Source organism: Rana temporaria, chromosome 12 (genome assembly GCF_905171775.1).
Source record: "Rana temporaria chromosome 12, aRanTem1.1, whole genome shotgun sequence".
Taxonomy (NCBI): domain Eukaryota; kingdom Metazoa; phylum Chordata; class Amphibia; order Anura; family Ranidae; genus Rana; species Rana temporaria.
Window position 1 is genome coordinate 74,314 of NC_053500.1, and position 22,910 is coordinate 97,223.

General features: G+C 53.0%; 1 protein-coding gene across 1 annotated transcript in view; it reads left to right on the plus strand.

Annotated features, from left to right (window-relative positions):
• ARSG (arylsulfatase G) overlaps positions 1–22,910 on the plus strand; it is a 64,018-nt gene that overhangs the window by 38,171 nt on the left and 2,937 nt on the right. Inside the window, exons 7-11 of the mRNA XM_040330689.1 lie at positions 6,076–6,242; positions 6,316–6,396; positions 6,887–6,995; positions 20,657–20,777; positions 21,330–21,420. Of these exons, the coding sequence (XP_040186623.1) occupies positions 6,076–6,242; positions 6,316–6,396; positions 6,887–6,995; positions 20,657–20,777; positions 21,330–21,420 (569 nt within the window). The remainder of the gene's footprint in view (positions 1–6,075; positions 6,243–6,315; positions 6,397–6,886; positions 6,996–20,656; positions 20,778–21,329; positions 21,421–22,910) is intronic.

Below are 22,910 nucleotides of genomic sequence, written 5' to 3' on the forward strand. Positions count from 1 at the left end.
GTAGAAGGCGCAACAGATGGTGCGACCCGCTGACTACTGACCCTATTTGTGCGTCCATTGTCATGAAGGTGTCGAAAATGACCCCGAGACTTTTGACTTTGGAGCTAGGGGTGATGATTTGGCCCAGAATGGGTGGCGGTGTCCAGGTTGGTGCCAGTTGACTCTTTCGGCTGGCGTGAAACATAAGGAGTTCTGTTTTGGAACTATTGAGTTTAAGATAACTCTTAGTCATCCAGTTTTCTATCAAAGAGACATTTCTCTAAACTGAGATGATGATCCTTTTTGTTGCAGATGCGAAAATACAGTTGCGTATCGTCTGCATAAGAGTGATAGAGTAGTTCTTGGCTACTGATAATATCAGAGAGGGCGAAGATAGATGTTGAAAAGCACCGGTGACAGGGGGGATCCTTGGGGGACTCCACATGACACCGTGCGCTTTTCCGACGTGAAAGAACCCAATTTAACTGTTTGTGATCGGTTTTCAAGAAAGGAAGAAAACCATGGTAAATCACCTTATGCGACTTCTGCTACCTTGGCTAGTCGCATCAGTAACAGTTTGTGGTCTACCGTGTCAAAGGCTGCGCTTAGGTCCAGCAGAACCAGGAGACAAGATTCTCCTTCGTCTGCGGCCTCGAGGGCATCGTCCCATATTTTGAGTAAGGCCGTTTCTGTCCCGTGTCCGGGACGGAAGCCTGATTGTAATGGATCCAGTAGATTGTGGGTATCTAGATGCTGTTGCAGCTGTTGTACCACTACTTTCTCCATTATCTTGGAGAGAACATTTAGGCCTGTTATGGGACGGCGGTGAGTTGGGTCCTTGGGATCCAGGTTAGGTTTTTTCAAGATGGGCAGGATTGTGCCCTCTTTCAACAGGGATGGCACTGTGCCTTCCTTAAATGACTGGTTTATAAGCTGTGTGATGGGTGGTGCCAGGATGTCGGCACATTCCTTCAGCAGTTTGGTGGGGATGATATCATTGGGCGATGTGCTGTTCCGCAAAGCACCAATGATATTTTTTGTGGTATCGATGGAGATCGGTTCCAGAGTGAACTTTGTTGATTGTAGAGCGTTTCTGTGGGTGTTTTGTGGTTGATTGACGGTGGGGTTGAGGGGGGTATTGTTTTGCATGATGCTTTCCCGGATTCTTTCAATTTTGTTGATTACAGAACTCTTGGGTGTCTGAGTTGGGGACTTCAAGACATCCTGGATTCATGGTCTGGGTGACCATCTTGAAGAGTTTGCGGGGGCGGTTTAGGGCGCTGTTAATCGCCATAGAAAAATGATGTTTCTTGGCTTTGAAGATTTCTTTATGATATCGTGTTATTGCCTTGTAGATGATGAGGTGATCTTCTGAAGGGCTTCTTTTCCAGGCGGCTTTCGCCCTTCTGCGCTCTTGCTTCAGAAGCGACAGCTGGTTGTTGAACCAGCCAGACTTTCTTTTTCGGATGCAGGCTTTGCGTTTCGGTGCTACTAAATCGGCTGACTGTAGCAGGGCTGCGTTTATGGCATCCAGTGTATCTGCGGCTGTTTGATGTGGATGGATTGTTTTGATTCTGTTTCCCAAGGTAGATTTGAAGAGTTCCGAATGGAGCTTCTTCTGAGATCTAGCCCAGTGTATTGTCACCGGCTTGGGTGCTTTTATCAATGGGGGAATTTTGGAGATTATGAAATTGATTGCATGGTGGTCTGTCCATGGCAATGGTTCATTTCCCAAAATGTTTATTTTCAGATTTTGTCTGAAAATTAGGTCGAGTGTGTGACCTGAAGCATGTGTTGGCCCGCATATAAGTTGCTGTAGTCCTAATCCTTCCAGGTGATCGATGCAGGCATCCGCAATGGGATCCTGTGAGGAGTTGGCCCACAGATTGAAGTCCCCGAGCAGCAAAAGATGTTTGCTGTTAAGGGTATAAGTGGATATGAACTCCGTTAATGATGGTAGAAGCTGCGATTTTGGCCCAGGTGGCCTATAGCAGAGGAGAATGTGAACAGTCTCCTGGGGGGAAGTTTGAAGTTGCAGAGTAAGGGTTTCCATGAATGGAAGAGGATTTTGAAGGGCTGGCTTAGTGATTGCAATATGAATCTTGTGGATCACCGCCAGGCCTCCTCCTCTTTGCCCTATTCTGTTTTCCGTTATAATGCGATAGTTTTCTGGCACCAATTCTCCGAGAATGGTGTTGCAGTCGTCTGAGAGCCAGCTTTCTGTAATAAAGAGGCAGTCTAGATCGTTTTGTAGTAAGAAATCGTGGATTTCTAATCGGTGTTTTACTGCCGATCTTGTGTTGATCAAAGCACATGATATGTGCTTGAGCTGGGTTAAATAGTTTACATTTTTGATGGTCGATCGTCGATCGAATCTCAAAAGTTGCTCTATTTAAGGCCTTTTTTGTGACGGCTGGTAATGCTGTTGCGAATTGTCTCAGCCCCCGAATAGAGTCCGCAGTTTATCGCAGATTAGCCATTGTCGCCAGTCACATTGTCGTCAGTCTTTCCTAATTGCGGCGGCCGCGAATGAGGCCTGGTCTGGCGCGGATGCAGGAAGAGCCGCGAGACGCCGGACGTGATGGGTGGAAGACTGTCCAAGTGAGCCGTCACTCGTTGAGTCTTCTCTCCCCGATTGGTCCAGAGGAAGGCGAAAAACCCCAGGCGTGCTGTGCCAATCTGCAGCGATCGGGGGAAAAAATTCCTTCCTGACCCCTTAACGGCGATCGGTGCAACCCTGGATCAATTGGCTAGGGGGGTGTGGGGGGGGGGGGGGTCTTAGTCCTGTTTTTTTGAGCTGTGTCTGCAGCACCTGAGAGCTGGGAGGACCCTGCCTGGCTGCACTATCCCTGGGGAGAGCCGACTCGTTTGAGAGCGTCCTGCTCTCACTATCCCTGGGGTGAGCAGACTAAGATGAGAGCGTCTGCTGCACCGCTGAATCTATATAGCAAGAGTTCCAACTTTATTAGCTGCAAGCTTGTTCTGGATCAGTGATTGAAAAATAAAATAATGAAGACTCCTGTCTTACCTCCTGTTTCAAACTCCTGGTTTTTAACTCCGGCACTTTTGATCAAAGAATGCACTTCTGATCAGAGAGTCCACATGTGAAGCCACCATCATTGGGAGCCAGCTCCTCTGGGAGCTTGTACAGCCACTTTATACTCACCTGTGAAGACCTGTGAACAAACACATTCCTGTGAACAATTAAACCCTCCCCTTAATTAGCAGAAAGGAAAAAGAAAAAAAGCTGTTTAAAAATTGTCAGAGAAAAAGAGGGGAAAAAAAAAATCTGCAAGCAGAAGCAGAGAATAGCCAACTCCTGGTTTTTAACTCCGGCACTTTTGATCAAAGAATGCACTTCTGATCAGAGAGTCCACATGTGAAGCCACCATCTTTGGGAGGTATGTACAGCATCAAAAAAAAAAAGTAATAGGCATAATCGTATTGTAATGTGGGGGGGGGGGGGCAGTGTAATAAGGGAAAGTCGTTTTTAGGGTGAACCTCCCCTTTAATGATGTAGCACCCCTATAAATCACTCCAGCATTGCTAGGTAATGAAGGTCCTAAGACCTGATCATTTTTTTAAATACCCCAATGCCTTCCAATAATCTCCTTTATTTGTCTATGCTGGATAGAAAATGTGGTGAAAAAGGGATTCTTGAGTGTTTTTCCGTTGCTCAATAGTCAATAAATTTCGATCAATCTCCCTAATCCTATCTATTTCTTTATCCACATCCTGGCCTGAGTACCCCTTGTCCGTGAATCTCTGTTTCAGAATCTATGCTTGAATCTGGAAATCTGTAACATTAGAACAATTTCGCCTAATGCGCAACAGTTGGCTCCGTGGCACGGAGCTAAGCCAAGCAGGATGATGGCAGCTATCTGTCGGAATATATCCGTTCCTGTCCGTGCTCTTAAAGTACGTTTTTGTTATTAGTTGATTGTCCTGAACCAAAATTTCCAAATCAAGAAAATGGATACTGAAAAAACTAGCCTCATAAGAGAGACTAATTCCCACATTATTGCCATTAAGAGCTGACATGAATCCATCTAGGGACTGTCGGTCTCCCTTCCATAGGAGGAGGATGTCGTCTATGTATCGGGCCCACAGAATGATCTCTGGCCGATTAAAAGCATAGACGACATCCTCCTTCCATTTGGCCATGAAAATGTTAGCCAAGCTGGGGGCAAACTTTGCCCCCATGGCAACACCCTTCTGTTGCAGGTAGAACTCCCCATTGTACCAGAAATAATTGTGCGAGGTGGCGAACCTCAGCAAATCCAGGATGAACTGTTTCTGTACACTGGAAAGATGTACCGCCCTCTCCAAGAAACATTCCACCGCCTCAAATCCCAGATGGTGAGCTATGCTGGTGTACATCGAGGCGACGTCTGCCGTTACTAGCAGAACACCCTCACTATACTCTACCTGCTGGAGGCGGGAAATGGTGTGTCTTGTATCTTTAAGGTATGACGGGATTTCCTTAACTAGGGGTTGTAAATGGAAGTCTATATATTTTCCCAGACGGGAAGTAACCGACGTACAATAGGGCGCCCGGGAGGGCATGTACTATTCTTGTGGATTTTGGGTAAGAAATACATTACGGGTGTGACGGTATCGGTATGATATCCCCGTCAAAGATTCCCTTCTTCCATAAGAACATCACCCAATATTCCACGAGGAGGAATATTCCTGAGATCGCCCATTAAGCCACACATTAGTCCAGGCTTACTGCTAGAACAAGACAGACTTTAATGTTATATCACACAGCTTATATGTCATTTCCAAAACTGTTACAATGACAAATCTCCGCCCCCCTCACACTGGGGCTTCCATACAGATGATTAGACAGACACGACGGAGCCGATGCTGAAGACACATTTTCTTTAGACAATGACATCAATGACGCTGATTACTAGTTGTACTGAATACATTAACTAGACAGCTCGACCCCGCATATAGAGAGATAATTACCACAATGGAGCAATCAGAATAATTAACACAAGCCACTTAAACACAGATCTCCTTCACACAACACAATAGATCAATTAACCTTTAGAAATAGTGAGGGGACATTAGCACGTCAATAACCTGTTAGCCGAGGACAGAATCACACAGGGCAAGCAGGGAGAATTAAACTGAGACATATAGGCAAATGCATCACAACGGGTATCCGTGGGACCCTGGGAATGAGATAACACCGCTCTTTTTTATCCAAAATGAAAGTTGTACCTTGCTGAGGTTGAAGATACCCGCACCCACTTTACTCTTCTTCTTTTTCGACCTGGCCCTTCGCCCCCCTCTCGTGTCCTGGCCCCTCTTCCTTGGTGCCCGTGTTCCCGGCCCCTCCTCCTTTGTGTCGTTGGTGCCCGTGTTCCCGGCCCCTCTTCCTTGGTGCCCGTGTTCCCGGCCCCTCTTCCTTGGTGCCCGTGTTCCCGGCCCCTCTTCCTTGGTGCCCGTGTTCCCGGCCCCTCTTCCTTGGTGCCCGTGTTCCCGGCCCCTCCTCCTTGGTGTCCTTGGTGCCCGTGTTCCCGGCCCCTCTTCCTTGGTGCCCGTGTTCCCGGCCCCTCTTCCTTGGTGCCCGTGTTCCCGGCCCCTCTTCCTTGGTGCCCGTGTTCCCGGCCCCTCTTTCTTGGTGCCCGTGTTCCCGGCCCCTCTTTCTTGGTGCCCGTGTTCCCGGCCCCTCTTTCTTGGTGCCCGTGTTCCCGGCCCCTCTTCCCTGGTGCCCGTGTTCCCAGTCTCTGTGAACGAAGCAGCTCAGCAGTAGACATGAGAGGTTGTGACTCCTTTGCTGGAATGCAGCCAGTCCTACAGAAGGGTTTAATGTCCCTGTCAGGGGCAAGGCTCCTGGCTGTGCAATTCCTGCTATTCTCATACAGCTGACAAATAAATGAATTTCACTTGACCTCTAGACTCTTCCTGGGTGTGTTCACTGTACTGAGGTGTCTGAACTGCCCTGTGCACACAAACTGGGCCTCACTCCTTAGTAAGTTCTGTACAGAGAGCCAGGTGAGGTATCAGGTGTCCCGAAGCCGTCATCCCCAGGACAATGAAATATACAGAGTAGCCCTGATGTGTACTTTCCTCTGTGTCTAGGGCTCGGGGGGCGCCGTATTTCCTGTATGTGGCCCTCGCACATGTCCACGTTCCGCTGACAGTTGGTCCCACTAAGACACCATACAAGGACAGCCTGCAAGAGATGGACTGGCTGATTGGACAGATAATAGCCAATGCCGACCACAACACTCTGGTCTGGTTTACAGGTAACCCTAAAGACCAAGTCCTCCTTCTACCGTGTGACTATCCATGTAATACAGATCTATTCCTACCCCACAGGTGACAACGGACCCTGGGCTGAGAAGTGTGACCTCGCAGGAAGTACAGGACCGTATATAGGAGCATGGCAGACAGCACAAGGTAACTAAGAACACAAGCTACCTGGTATGCAGAAGATAGGAATAGGCCCTTAGTGAGGAAGGACCACACTATGTGACACAGATAAGATCCACATCGATGATCTGCTCCTCCAGAGATATTATGGGGTGACAGCCACGGATGGTCCTATATATCTGCAGGGACAGCGATAGGCCTAGTGGGTGAGGAAGGGCCACACTATGTGACACAACCCCAATGCAGCACTCCAGACTAGCACTTCCATTAGATCTCTGGACTTCGGGGTTCAAGAAGCCCATTCTGGTCCATCATCACATGAAAGTAATGAGGATAAGAACCTCACTCCACACCGAGTTCCTTTGTTGGATCATCCACAACAGCCCTAGTATCATAATATGGGGCATCCTTGGGATCAAGGAAGAGTTGTTTTCTCTGGGAGGAGATACAATGACTGTAAATCTGTGATGGACGATCCAATCAGGACACAGATTGATGCAGAGTCTTCTCTTCCCAGGTGGTAGTGCAGCAAAACGGACAACATGGGAAGGTGGTCATCGTGTCCCCACCATTGTCTACTGGCCAGAGGTGGTTCCAGAAAACAAGACAAGCTCTGCACTAGTGAGGTAAGTAAAGGCTCCATATTTACCCAGCATGCCCCATGTTTACCCAGCATGCCCCATTTTTGCCCAGCATGCCCCTCCAAAGAAACCATTGCAGGTGGAACCACCTCGGTGGCGACTAGAACTGCCATAGTGGAACCAACATCTGGATGTTCAGTTCAAACAAATCGTTTACTATTTTCATAATCGTTTAATCGGCCAATCACATGACAGGGTTTACAAAACTAAAATGAGCCCTTTACAAAAAGAGCAAATAATCGCTACTGTAAATATTACGAAAATATGAGCCCCTTACAGCCACGAATAATTTGCTCTCTTTGTAATCATGTGACCAAATGTCTCAGGCCCGATTCACACCGATGTTCATTTCCATGGTTTCCTATTGGACACGCTCACATCCAGGATTTTTTTGCGTTATTTGGAAAGGGGCGGGGATTTTCCATGCTTTTTGTGGTTCAATATTTACTACAATGGAGACGCTGCAAAAAAGCATGGAATGTGTTTTTGCAGCAATGTGTGTTTTTTTCATCTACCCAACAAACTGGCAAGAAAAAAAGTAAACACGCAAATCGCAGCAAAATGACGTGCGCAAAAATCAAAACGCACTTCAGAAACAGATCAAAAGAAAACTGCATAGAGATATTTTAGAATAAATTGCCTTTTTTAGACTTTACATAAACTTTAAATAAATTATACACCACACTTTTTTTAAGGTAATTAACCAATTAATCGAAACAATAATCGGCCAAATAATCGTTAGTTGCAGCCAAAGTATTTAGCCAGTCATGTGATCCAGGAACCCCTGCTGTACAACACGACCAGAGGGTACCACCACCATACACTACTGCAGCCCCCCCGTGTGCCCTGCTATACAACACGACCAGAGGGTACCACCACCATACACTACTGCAGCCCCCCCGTGTCCCCTGCTATACAACACGACCAGAGGGTACCACCACCATACACTACTGCAGCCCCCCGTGTGCCCTACTATACAACACGACCAGAGGGTACCACCACCATACACTACTGCAGCCCCCCCATGTCCCCTACTATACAACACGACCAGAGGGTACCACCACCATACACTACTGCAGCCCCCCGTGTGCCCTACTATACAACACGACCAGAGGGTACCACCACCATACACTACTGCAGCCCCCCGTGTGCCCTACTATACAACACGACCAGAGGGTACCACCACCATACACTACTGCAGCCCCCCGTGTGCCCTGCTGTACAACACGACCAGAGGGTACCACCACCATACACTACTGCAGCCCCCCCGTGTCCCCTGCTATACAACACGACCAGAGGGTACCACCACCATACACTACTGCAGCCCCCCCGTGTGCCCTGCTATACAACACGACCAGAGGGTACCACCACCATACACTACTGCAGCCCCCCCGTGTCCCCTACTATACAACACGACCAGAGGGTACCACCACCATACACTACTGCAGCCCCCCCATGTCCCCTACTATACAACACGACCAGAGGGTACCACCACCATACACTACTGCAGCCCCCCCGTGTCCCCTACTATACAACACGACCAGAGGGTACCACCACCATACACTACTGCAGCCCCCCCCGTGTCCCCTGCTATACAACACGACCAGAGGGTACCACCACCATACACTACTGCAGCCCCCCCGTGTCCCCTGCTATACAACACGACCAGAGGGTACCACCACCATACACTACTGCAGCCCCCCCGTGTCCCCTACTATACAACACGACCAGAGGGTACCACCACCATACACTACTGCAGCCCCCCCGTGTCCCCTGCTATACAACACGACCAGAGGGTACCACCACCATACACTACTGCAGCCCCCCCGTGTCCCCTGCTATACAACACGACCAGAGGGTACCACCACCATACACTACTGCAGCCCCCCCGTGTCCCCTACTATACAACACGACCAGAGGGTACCACCACCATACACTACTGCAGCCCCCCGTGTCCCCTACTATACAACACGACCAGAGGGTACCACCACCATACACTACTGCAGCCCCCCCGTGTCCCCTACTATACAACACGACCAGAGGGTACCACCACCATACACTACTGCAGCCCCCCCGTGTCCCCTGCTATACAACACGACCAGAGGGTACCACCACCATACACTACTGCAGCCCCCCCGTGTCCCCTGCTATACAACACGACCAGAGGGTACCACCACCATACACTACTGCAGCCCCCCGTGTGCCCTGCTGTACAACACGACCAGAGGGTACCACCACCATACACTACTGCAGCCCCCCCGTGTCCCCTACTATACAACACGACCAGAGGGTACCACCACCATACACTACTGCAGCCCCCCCGTGTCCCCTACTATACAACACGACCAGAGGGTACCACCACCATACACTACTGCAGCCCCCCCGTGTCCCCTACTATACAACACGACCAGAGGGTACCACCACCATACACTACTGCAGCCCCCCCGTGTCCCCTACTATACAACACGACCAGAGGGTACCACCACCATACACTACTGCAGCCCCCCCGTGTCCCCTGCTATACAACACGACCAGAGGGTACCACCACCATACACTACTGCAGCCCCCCCGTGTCCCCTGCTATACAACACGACCAGAGGGTACCACCACCATACACTACTGCAGCCCCCCCCCGTGTCCCCTACTATACAACACGACCAGAGGGTACCACCACCATACACTACTGCAGCCCCCCCATGTCCCCTACTATACAACACGACCAGAGGGTACCACCACCATACACTACTGCAGCCCCCCGTGTGCCCTACTATACAACACGACCAGAGGGTACCACCACCATACACTACTGCAGCCCCCCCGTGTCCCCTACTATACAACACGACCAGAGGGTACCACCACCATACACTACTGCAGCCCCCCCATGTCCCCTACTATACAACACGACCAGAGGGTACCACCACCATACACTACTGCAGCCCCCCCGTGTCCCCTACTATACAACACGACCAGAGGGTACCACCACCATACACTACTGCAGCCCCCCCGTGTGCCCTACTATACAACACGACCAGAGGGTACCACCACCATACACTACTGCAGCCCCCCCGTGTCCCCTACTATACAACACGACCAGAGGGTACCACCACCATACACTACTGCAGCCCCCCCGTGTCCCCTACTATACAACACGACCAGAGGGTACCACCACCATACACTACTGCAGCCCCCCCGTGTCCCCTACTATACAACACGACCAGAGGGTACCACCACCATACACTACTGCAGCCCCCCCGTGTCCCCTGCTATACAACACGACCAGAGGGTACCACCACCATACACTACTGCAGCCCCCCCGTGTCCCCTACTATACAACACGACCAGAGGGTACCACCACCATACACTACTGCAGCCCCCCCGTGTCCCCTACTATACAACACGACCAGAGGGTACCACCACCATACACTACTGCAGCCCCCCGTGTGCCCTGCTGTACAACACGACCAGAGGGTACCACCACCATACACTACTGCAGCCCCCCCGTGTGCCCTGCTATACAACACGACCAGAGGGTACCACCACCATACACTACTGCAGCCCCCCCGTGTCCCCTACTATACAACACGACCAGAGGGTACCACCACCATACACTACTGCAGCCCCCCGTGTCCCCTGCTGTACAACACGACCAGAGGGTACTACCACCATACACTACTGCAGCCCCCCCGTGTCCCCTACTATACAACACGACCAGAGGGTACCACCACCATACACTACTGCAGCCCCCCCCGTGTCCCCTGCTATACAACACGACCAGAGGGTACCCCCACCATACACTACTGCAGCCCCCCCGTGTCCCCTACTATACAACACGACCAGAGGGTACCACCACCATACACTACTGCAGCCCCCCCCGTGTCCCCTGCTATACAACACGACCAGAGGGTACCACCACCATACACTACTGCAGCCCCCCCGTGTCCCCTACTATACAACACGACCAGAGGGTACCACCACCATACACTACTGCAGCCCCCCCGTGTCCCCTACTATACAACACGACCAGAGGGTACCACCACCATACACTACTGCAGCCCCCCCGTGTCCCCTGCTATACAACACGACCAGAGGGTACCACCACCATACACTACTGCAGCCCCCCCGTGTCCCCTACTATACAACACGACCAGAGGGTACCACCACCATACACTACTGCAGCCCCCCCATGTCCCCTACTATACAACACGACCAGAGGGTACCACCACCATACACTACTGCAGCCCCCCCGTGTCCCCTACTATACAACACGACCAGAGGGTACCACCACCATACACTACTGCAGCCCCCCGTGTCCCCTGCTATACAACACGACCAGAGGGTACCACCACCATACACTACTGCAGCCCCCCGTGTCCCCTACTATACAACACGACCAGAGGGTACCACCACCATACACTACTGCAGCCCCCCCCGTGTCCCCTGCTATACAACACGACCAGAGGGTACCACCACCATACACTACTGCAGCCCCCCCGTGTCCCCTACTATACAACACGACCAGAGGGTACCACCACCATACACTACTGCAGCCCCCCCCGTGTCCCCTACTATACAACACGACCAGAGGGTACTACTGCAGCCCCCCGTGTGCCCTGCTATACAACACGACCAGAGGGTACCACCACCATACACTACTGCAGCCCCCCCGTGTCCCCTGCTATACAACACGACCAGAGGGTACCACCACCATACACTACTGCAGCCCCCCCGTGTCCCCTGCTATACAACACGACCAGAGGGTACCACCACCATACACTACTGCAGCCCCCCCGTGTCCCCTACTATACAACACGACCAGAGGGTACCACCACCATACACTACTGCAGCCCCCCCGTGTCCCCTACTATACAACACGACCAGAGGGTACCACCACCATACACTACTGCAGCCCCCCCGTGTCCCCTACTATACAACACGACCAGAGGGTACCACCACCATACACTACTGCAGCCCCCCGTGTCCCCTGCTATACAACACGACCAGAGGGTACCACCACCATACACTACTGCAGCCCCCCGTGTGCCCTGCTGTACAACACGACCAGAGGGTACCACCACCATACACTACTGCAGCCCCCCCGTGTCCCCTACTATACAACACGACCAGAGGGTACCACCACCATACACTACTGCAGCCCCCCGTGTCCCCTGCTATACAACACGACCAGAGGGTACCACCACCATACACTACTGCAGCCCCCCGTGTGCCCTGCTGTACAACACGACCAGAGGGTACCACCACCATACACTACTGCAGCCCCCCCGTGTCCCCTACTATACAACACGACCAGAGGGTACCACCACCATACACTACTGCAGCCCCCCCGTGTGCCCTGCTATACAACACGACCAGAGGGTACCACCACCATACACTACTGCAGCCCCCCCGTGTCCCCTACTATACAACACGACCAGAGGGTACCACCACCATACACTACTGCAGCCCCCCCGTGTCCCCTGCTATACAACACGACCAGAGGGTACTACTGCAGCCCCCCGTGTCCCCTGCTATACAACACGACCAGAGGGTACCACCACCATACACTACTGCAGCCCCCCCCGTGTCCCCTACTATACAACACGACCAGAGGGTACCACCACCATACACTACTGCAGCCCCCCCGTGTCCCCTACTATACAACACGACCAGAGGGTACCACCACCATACACTACTGCAGCCCCCCCGTGTCCCCTACTATACAACACGACCAGAGGGTACCACCACCATACACTACTGCAGCCCCCCCGTGTCCCCTGCTATACAACACGACCAGAGGGTACCACCACCATACACTACTGCAGCCCCCCCGTGTCCCCTGCTATACAACACGACCAGAGGGTACCACCACCATACACTACTGCAGCCCCCCGTGTGCCCTGCTGTACAACACGACCAGAGGGTACCACCACCATACACTACTGCAGCCCCCCCGTGTCCCCTACTATACAACACGACCAGAGGGTACCCCCACCATACACTACTGCAGCCCCCCCGTGTGCCCTGCTATACAACACGACCAGAGGGTACCACCACCATACACTACTGCAGCCCCCCCGTGTCCCCTACTATACAACACGACCAGAGGGTACCACCACCATACACTACTGCTGCCCCCCGTGTCCCCTACTATACAACACGACCAGAGGGTACCACCACCATACACTACTGCAGCCCCCCCGTGTCCCCTACTATACAACACGACCAGAGGGTACCACCACCATACACTACTGCAGCCCCCCCGTGTCCCCTACTATACAACACGACCAGAGGGTACCACCACCATACACTACTGCAGCCCCCCGTGTGCCCTGCTGTACAACACGACCAGAGGGTACCACCACCATACACTACTGCAGCCCCCCCGTGTGCCCTGCTATACAACACGACCAGAGGGTACCACCACCATACACTACTGCAGCCCCCCCGTGTCCCCTACTATACAACACGACCAGAGGGTACCACCACCATACACTACTGCAGCCCCCCGTGTCCTCTGCTGTACAACACGACCAGAGGGTACTACCACCATACACTACTGCAGCCCCCCCGTGTCCCCTACTATACAACACGACCAGAGGGTACCACCACCATACACTACTGCAGCCCCCCCCGTGTCCCCTGCTATACAACACGACCAGAGGGTACCACCACCATACACTACTGCAGCCCCCCCCTGTCCCCTACTATACAACACGACCAGAGGGTACCACCACCATACACTACTGCAGCCCCCCCCGTGTCCCCTGCTATACAACACGACCAGAGGGTACCACCACCATACACTACTGCAGCCCCCCCGTGTCCCCTACTATACAACACGACCAGAGGGTACCACCACCATACACTACTGCAGCCCCCCCGTGTCCCCTACTATACAACACGACCAGAGGGTACCACCACCATACACTACTGCAGCCCCCCCGTGTCCCCTGCTATACAACACGACCAGAGGGTACCACCACCATACACTACTGCAGCCCCCCCGTGTCCCCTACTATACAACACGACCAGAGGGTACCACCACCATACACTACTGCAGCCCCCCCATGTCCCCTACTATACAACACGACCAGAGGGTACCACCACCATACACTACTGCAGCCCCCCCGTGTCCCCTACTATACAACACGACCAGAGGGTACCACCACCATACACTACTGCAGCCCCCCCGTGTCCCCTACTATACAACACGACCAGAGGGTACCACCACCATACACTACTGCAGCCCCCCCCATGTCCCCTACTATACAACACGACCAGAGGGTACCACCACCATACACTACTGCAGCCCCCCGTGTGCCCTACTATACAACACGACCAGAGGGTACCACCACCATACACTACTGCAGCCCCCCCCGTGTCCCCTACTATACAACACGACCAGAGGGTACCACCACCATACACTACTGCAGCCCCCCCATGTCCCCTACTATACAACACGACCAGAGGGTACCACCACCATACACTACTGCAGCCCCCCCGTGTCCCCTACTATACAACACCACCAGAGGGTACCACCACCATACACTACTGCAGCCCCCCCGTGTCCCCTACTATACAACACGACCAGAGGGTACCACCACCATACACTACTGCAGCCCCCCCGTGTCCCCTACTATACAACACGACCAGAGGGTACCACCACCATACACTACTGCAGCCCCCCCGTGTCCCCTACTATACAACACGACCAGAGGGTACCACCACCATACACTACTGCAGCCCCCCCGTGTCCCCTACTATACAACACGACCAGAGGGTACCACCACCATACACTACTGCAGCCCCCCCGTGTCCCCTGCTATACAACACGACCAGAGGGTACCACCACCATACACTACTGCAGCCCCCCCGTGTCCCCTACTATACAACACGACCAGAGGGTACCACCACCATACACTACTGCAGCCCCCCCGTGTCCCCTACTATACAACACGACCAGAGGGTACCACCACCATACACTACTGCAGCCCCCCGTGTGCCCTGCTGTACAACACGACCAGAGGGTACCACCACCATACACTACTGCAGCCCCCCCGTGTGCCCTGCTATACAACACGACCAGAGGGTACCACCACCATACACTACTGCAGCCCCCCCGTGTGCCCTGCTATACAACACGACCAGAGGGTACCACCACCATACACTACTGCAGCCCCCCCGTGTCCCCTACTATACAACACGACCAGAGGGTACCACCACCATACACTACTGCAGCCCCCCCCGTGTCCCCTACTATACAACACGACCAGAGGGTACCACCACCATACACTACTGCAGCCCCCCCGTGTCCCCTACTATACAACACGACCAGAGGGTACCACCACCATACACTACTGCAGCCCCCCCGTGTCCCCTACTATACAACACGACCAGAGGGTACCACCACCATACACTACTGCAGCCCCCCCATGTCCCCTACTATACAACACGACCAGAGGGTACCACCACCATACACTACTGCAGCCCCCCCGTGTCCCCTACTATACAACACGACCAGAGGGTACCACCACCATACACTACTGCAGCCCCCCGTGTCCCCTACTATACAACACGACCAGAGGGTACCACCACCATACACTACTGCAGCCCCCCCCGTGTCCCCTGCTATACAACACGACCAGAGGGTACCACCACCATACACTACTGCAGCCCCCCCCCGTGTCCCCTACTATACAACACGACCAGAGGGTACCACCACCATACACTACTGCAGCCCCCCCGTGTCCCCTACTATACAACACGACCAGAGGGTACTACTGCAGCCCCCCGTGTGCCCTGCTATACAACACGACCAGAGGGTACCACCACCATACACTACTGCAGCCCCCCCGTGTCCCCTGCTATACAACACGACCAGAGGGTACCACCACCATACACTACTGCAGCCCCCCCGTGTCCCCTGCTATACAACACGACCAGAGGGTACCACCACCATACACTACTGCAGCCCCCCCGTGTCCCCTACTATACAACACGACCAGAGGGTACCACCACCATACACTACTGCAGCCCCCCCGTGTCCCCTACTATACAACACGACCAGAGGGTACCACCACCATACACTACTGCAGCCCCCCCGTGTCCCCTGCTATACAACACGACCAGAGGGTACCACCACCATACACTACTGCAGCCCCCCCGTGTCCCCTGCTATACAACACGACCAGAGGGTACCACCACCATACACTACTGCAGCCCCCCGTGTGCCCTGCTGTACAACACGACCAGAGGGTACCACCACCATACACTACTGCAGCCCCCCCGTGTCCCCTACTATACAACACGACCAGAGGGTACCACCACCATACACTACTGCAGCCCCCCCGTGTGCCCTGCTATACAACACGACCAGAGGGTACCACCACCATACACTACTGCAGCCCCCCCGTGTCCCCTACTATACAACACGACCAGAGGGTACCACCACCATACACTACTGCTGCCCCCCGTGTCCCCTACTATACAACACGACCAGAGGGTACCACCACCATACACTACTGCAGCCCCCCCGTGTCCCCTACTATACAACACGACCAGAGGGTACCACCACCATACACTACTGCAGCCCCCCCCGTGTCCCCTACTATACAACACGACCAGAGGGTACCACCACCATACACTACTGCAGCCCCCCGTGTGCCCTGCTGTACAACACGACCAGAGGGTACCACCACCATACACTACTGCAGCCCCCCCGTGTGCCCTGCTATACAACACGACCAGAGGGTACCACCACCATACACTACTGCAGCCCCCCCGTGTCCCCTACTATACAACACGACCAGAGGGTACCACCACCATACACTACTGCAGCCCCCCGTGTCCTCTGCTGTACAACACGACCAGAGGGTACTACCACCATACACTACTGCAGCCCCCCCGTGTCCCCTACTATACAACACGACCAGAGGGTACCACCACCATACACTACTGCAGCCCCCCCCGTGTCCCCTGCTATACAACACGACCAGAGGGTACCACCACCATACACTACTGCAGCCCCCCCGTGTCCCCTACTATACAACACGACCAGAGGGTACCACCACCATACACTACTGCAGCCCCCCCCGTGTCCCCTGCTATACAACACGACCAGAGGGTACCACCACCATACACTACTGCAGCCCCCCCGTGTCCCCTACTATACAACACGACCAGAGGGTACCACCACCATACACTACTGCAGCCCCCCCGTGTCCCCTACTATACAACACGACCAGAGGGTACCACCACCATACACTACTGCAGCCCCCCCGTGTCCCCTGCTATACAACACGACCAGAGGGTACCACCACCATACACTACTGCAGCCCCCCCGTGTCCCCTACTATACAACACGACCAGAGGGTACCACCACCATACACTACTGCAGCCCCCCCATGTCCCCTACTATACAACACGACCAGAGGGTACCACCACCATACACTACTGCAGCCCCCCCGTGTCCCCTACTATACAACACGACCAGAGGGTACCACCACCATACACTACTGCAGCCCCCCCCCGTGTCCCCTGCTATACAACACGACCAGAGGGTACCACCACCATACACTACTGCAGCCCCCCCGTGTCCCCTACTATACAACACGACCAGAGGGTACCACCACCATACACTACTGCAGCCCCCCCGTGTCCCCTACTATACAACACGACCAGAGGGTACTACTGCAGCCCCCCGTGTGCCCTGCTATACAACACGACCAGAGGGTACCACCACCATACACTACTGCAGCCCCCCCGTGTCCCCTGCTATACAACACGACCAGAGGGTACCACCACCATACACTACTGCAGCCCCCCCGTGTCCCCTGCTGTACAACACGACCAGAGGGTACCACCACCATACACTACTGCAGCCCCCCCGTGTCCCCTACTATACAACACGACCAGAGGGTACCACCACCATACACTACTGCAGCCCCCCCGTGTCCCCTGCTATACAACACGACCAGAGGGTACCACCACCATACACTACTGCAGCCCCCCGTGTCCCCTACTATACAACACGACCAGAGGGTACCACCACCATACACTACTGCAGCCCCCCCCGTGTCCCCTGCTATACAACACGACCAGAGGGTACCACCACCATACACTACTGCAGCCCCCCCGTGTCCCCTACTATACAACACGACCAGAGGGTACCACCACCATACACTACTGCATCCCCCCCGTGTCCCCTACTATACAACACGACCAGAGGGTACTACTGCAGCCCCCCGTGTGCCCTGCTATACAACACGACCAGAGGGTACCACCACCATACACTACTGCAGCCCCCCCGTGTCCCCTGCTATACAACACGACCAGAGGGTACCACCACCATACCCTACTGCAGCCCCCCCGTGTCCCCTGCTATACAACACGACCAGAGGGTACCACCACCATACACTACTGCAGCCCCCCCGTGTCCCCTACTATACAACACGACCAGAGGGTACCACCACCATACACTACTGCAGCCCCCCCGTGTCCCCTACTATACAACACGACCAGAGGGTACCACCACCATACACTACTGCAGCCCCCCCGTGTCCCCTGCTATACAACACGACCAGAGGGTACCACCACCATACACTACTGCAGCCCCCCCGTGTCCCCTGCTATACAACACGACCAGAGGGTACCACCACCATACACTACTGCAGCCCCCCGTGTGCCCTGCTATACAACACGACCAGAGGGTACCACCACCATACACTACTGCAGCCCCCCCGTGTCCCCTACTATACAACACGACCAGAGGGTACCACCACCATACACTACTGCAGCCCCCCCGTGTGCCCTGCTATACAACACGACCAGAGGGTACCACCACCATACACTACTGCAGCCCCCCCGTGTCCCCTACTATACAACACGACCAGAGGGTACCACCACCATACACTACTGCTGCCCCCCGTGTCCCCTACTATACAACACGACCAGAGGGTACCACCACCATACACTACTGCAGCCCCCCCGTGTCCCCTACTATACAACACGACCAGAGGGTACCACCACCATACACTACTGCAGCCCCCCCGTGTCCCCTACTATACAACACGACCAGAGGGTACCACCACCATACACTACTGCAGCCCCCCCGTGTCCCCTACTATACAACACGACCAGAGGGTACCACCACCATACACTACTGCAGCCCCCCCGTGTCCCCTGCTATACAACACGACCAGAGGGTACCACCACCATACACTACTGCAGCCCCCCCGTGTCCCCTACTATACAACACGACCAGAGGGTACCACCACCATACACTACTGCAGCCCCCCCGTGTCCCCTACTATACAACACGACCAGAGGGTACTACTGCAGCCCCCCGTGTGCCCTGCTATACAACACGACCAGAGGGTACCACCACCATACACTACTGCAGCCCCCCCGTGTCCCCTACTATACAACACGACCAGAGGGTACCACCACCATACACTACTGCAGCCCCCCCGTGTCCCCTACTATACAACACGACCAGAGGGTACCACCACCATACACTACTGCAGCCCCCCCGTGTCCCCTACTATACAACACGACCAGAGGGTACCACCACCATACACTACTGCAGCCCCCCCGTGTCCCCTGCTATACAACACGACCAGAGGGTACCACCACCATACACTACTGCAGCCCCCCCGTGTCCCCTACTATACAACACGACCAGAGGGTACCACCACCATACACTACTGCAGCCCCCCCGTGTCCCCTACTATACAACACGACCAGAGGGTACCACCACCATACACTACTGCAGCCCCCCGTGTCCCCTACTATACAACACGACCAGAGGGTACCACCACCATACACTACTGCAGCCCCCCGTGTGCCCTGGAAGGATGGCGATTTATGGTCTAATCTGCATTGCATGGAGGTGATTGGGTTGTAAAGTGTCCATCTGGTCACCCATCCCTACATTTCTGAGACAAAAGCACGGCCCCCATAGAGGTGTAGAATGTAGGAAGCCAAGCTTCTTCTAGCTCCAGTGTAAGCACAGACGGTGGAACCCACGAGAGGGGGAGATACACTCAGCAGCGTGTTATTAGTATGTTCCAGATCAGATAACATGTACAGCGTGATTTGGAACACGGACTTTGGACCATCGTGTCCTCACTTACTAGATAAATAAATATCACCCCAGCCAGACTCCACCCCAATCCATAGTAGAAAAGGTCACATCGCCCTCCCCACCCACTTCCACCTCTATGACAGGTCATGGCAGAGGGGCAATATGGGTCAATACCTAGAACAGGCTGGATATTGTTCCCGGGGAATGGCATGTGAATGTCTACAGAGCACTTCCAAAGTTTCTTCCCTTTGAATTGGACCAGATTGGCTATGCTGGGATTGGTCCCCAAATCATAGGTTGCCAATAATAAAATGGCGGAAGCCTGCAGGTGAACAGAATGGCATTGAGAGCTGATTGGCCAGTGACAACAGACATACGTGGCTTCAGCTATTACAGATTAGGGTTACCCTTACTATCCGGCAATCCATTTCGTGGCTCGTGTCCACGATTCAGCCCAGGTCAGGTAATAGGTGGAGGATGGCAATAGGCTGTTTATTGATTTCGGCATATATCTGTCTCTCCATGCGATTAACAATCAGAACTTTCCTGGCTCTTTTTCTTCCAGTATGCTGGACATTTTCCCCACCATAGTGACTCTTGCAAATGGCACTCTGCCAGCCAATCGGCAGTATGACGGTATAGACATCTCTGCCATCCTCCGTGGAGGGGCACAGAAAGGACACCAGGTATGTACTGGCATTAGATGAGTGTTTGAGAAGGAAGCAGAGCCTGTTGATGAGTCTCACCTCTCCAGCTGTTTTGGGTTATAGGAAGATCAGAGGAACCAACACCCAATGAGCTCATCTTTCTTTGAAGAGTGGAGATTGGGGGGTTCAGTCTGTATTTCTTGGACACCTTCGCTGGCACCTGCAGAGGAAGCCACGGCTTTTCACTGACCCCAGGCCTCTTGTCCCGGTCACACTGCTGGATGACAACCAAGGCTTTGTGTTTATCTCTAATGGCAGCTGCACACTGTGGGGGGCATTATATTTCTTGGCTGGGCTCTACAATGAGCAGGTAGAGGATTATCTCAGCTGCACACTGTGGGGGGCATTATATTTCTTGTCTGGGCTCTACAATGAGCAGGTAGAGGATTATCTCAGCTGCACACTGTGGGGGGCATTATATTTATTGGCTGGGCTCTACAATGAGCAGGTAGAGGATTATCTCAGGTGCCAGGAAACAAAGGAAAACTTTCTATATCTCATACAAATAACATCTTTGATTTTCTTCTTTAGATCCTTTATCACCCCAACAGCGGGGCAGGCGGGCAGTTTGGAAACATAGAAGCAATTCGGTTGGGTCCATACAAGGCTTTTTATACCACAGGTAAGGTTTAAAGTAGTCCTAAAAGCAAACCTTTTGTTCTCATTTAGAATAGAGTAAGGATTATAACCCCTCATCACAAGACGTGGGGGGCGATTGTCACTAAAACTGGTGTCCCCATGAGAAGAGCTCCCCTCTATTGCTGTTCTGGGGACAAGCAATAGAAGGGATTTCCTTTCAATTTCAAAGAATAATGGTATAAATTGAGAAGCAATAAAAGCCCGAAGGGGGTTCTAACATCCCTCCGCTATCAAAAATAAAGGATTAACCTTTATATCATTTTATTATTATAATATTTTACTAATAAAAAGTTTGTCCTCACCATAAAACCCTCTTGTTGTTACCCATTGAGGGACACAGAATTGGTTGGTAAATTGGATTTTCTGCCAAAAGTCTAAGCCAGCCTTTCAACCCTTCCCTCAATGTGCGTGCTCAGTCTGTAGCATGCAGTACCAGGAGCAATGGCCAGAAGCACAAATGAGGAGCACTTAGACTTGAGGATTCTTAGACAACAGGAGGTGCAAAGGCAGTCTAACAGAAAGGCAGGCAACACAGCCTAAAAGGTCCAACAAGGCAAAATAACTGTAGTCAACTCTCAAAGCTAGCATTGACCGAGGCCAAAAAATGCATCTGATGGAACATATCAAATGTGTGAAGAGAGGACAAGATGGCAGCCTCGGAAACCTAGAAAAGAAACTCTCCTAGCACTGGTGGAGTAAGCTTTGAGAAGAAAGGGGAGAGCCCAATCCTTGTGGCCATGGGCTTGAATGAAGATCTGATAAAGCCACCAGTGGCTCTATCGATGGATTCTAGGACCACAATGCACAGATCGGAGACTGGAGCATCAGCAGTTTTTCTGCGGGGATAAACACTAGGGTCAGGGAGGTATCCAAGATCTAGTCCAGATGATGGGGTGGAGGTTCAGGATCCTTCCACAATCTCGCAGATTTTCCGGTAAATGACACATTGTTCTTTAAGGCCAAGACTGGAGCCAGCAACTTGATTAACACCAAAAAGGTACAGAAGACAATGTGAAAAGAAAGGCTACAAATCTGAACTCCATCCAGAACTTGTGGACACAAATGAACAAATTGAGGGCCTTTAGGTCCAGGATGGAACAGATACCCCAACAAAGGGCATATAAAATAAAGGGAAGCCTGCTCCGTCATCCCATCCCACTTAAGCTGAAGTGTTCTGTGCATTTGCAACAAAATCAGGCTGTTGTACAAAAGCAAGCGAATGCTATCCCACGACAACACAGATACAACTCAACATGGGGACCACATGGTTTCCAAAATCCCCCATCTGTTGGTCAACTTCTGAATGAACACAATCTCAATACTATGATTTGGACCAACGGTTGAGAGAGTCTAGGCCAGGGATCCTCAAACTACGGCCCTCCAGCTGTTGTAGAACTACACATTCCATGAGGCATTGTAACACACTGACATTCACAGACATGACTGGGCATGATGGGAATTGTAGTTCCTGAA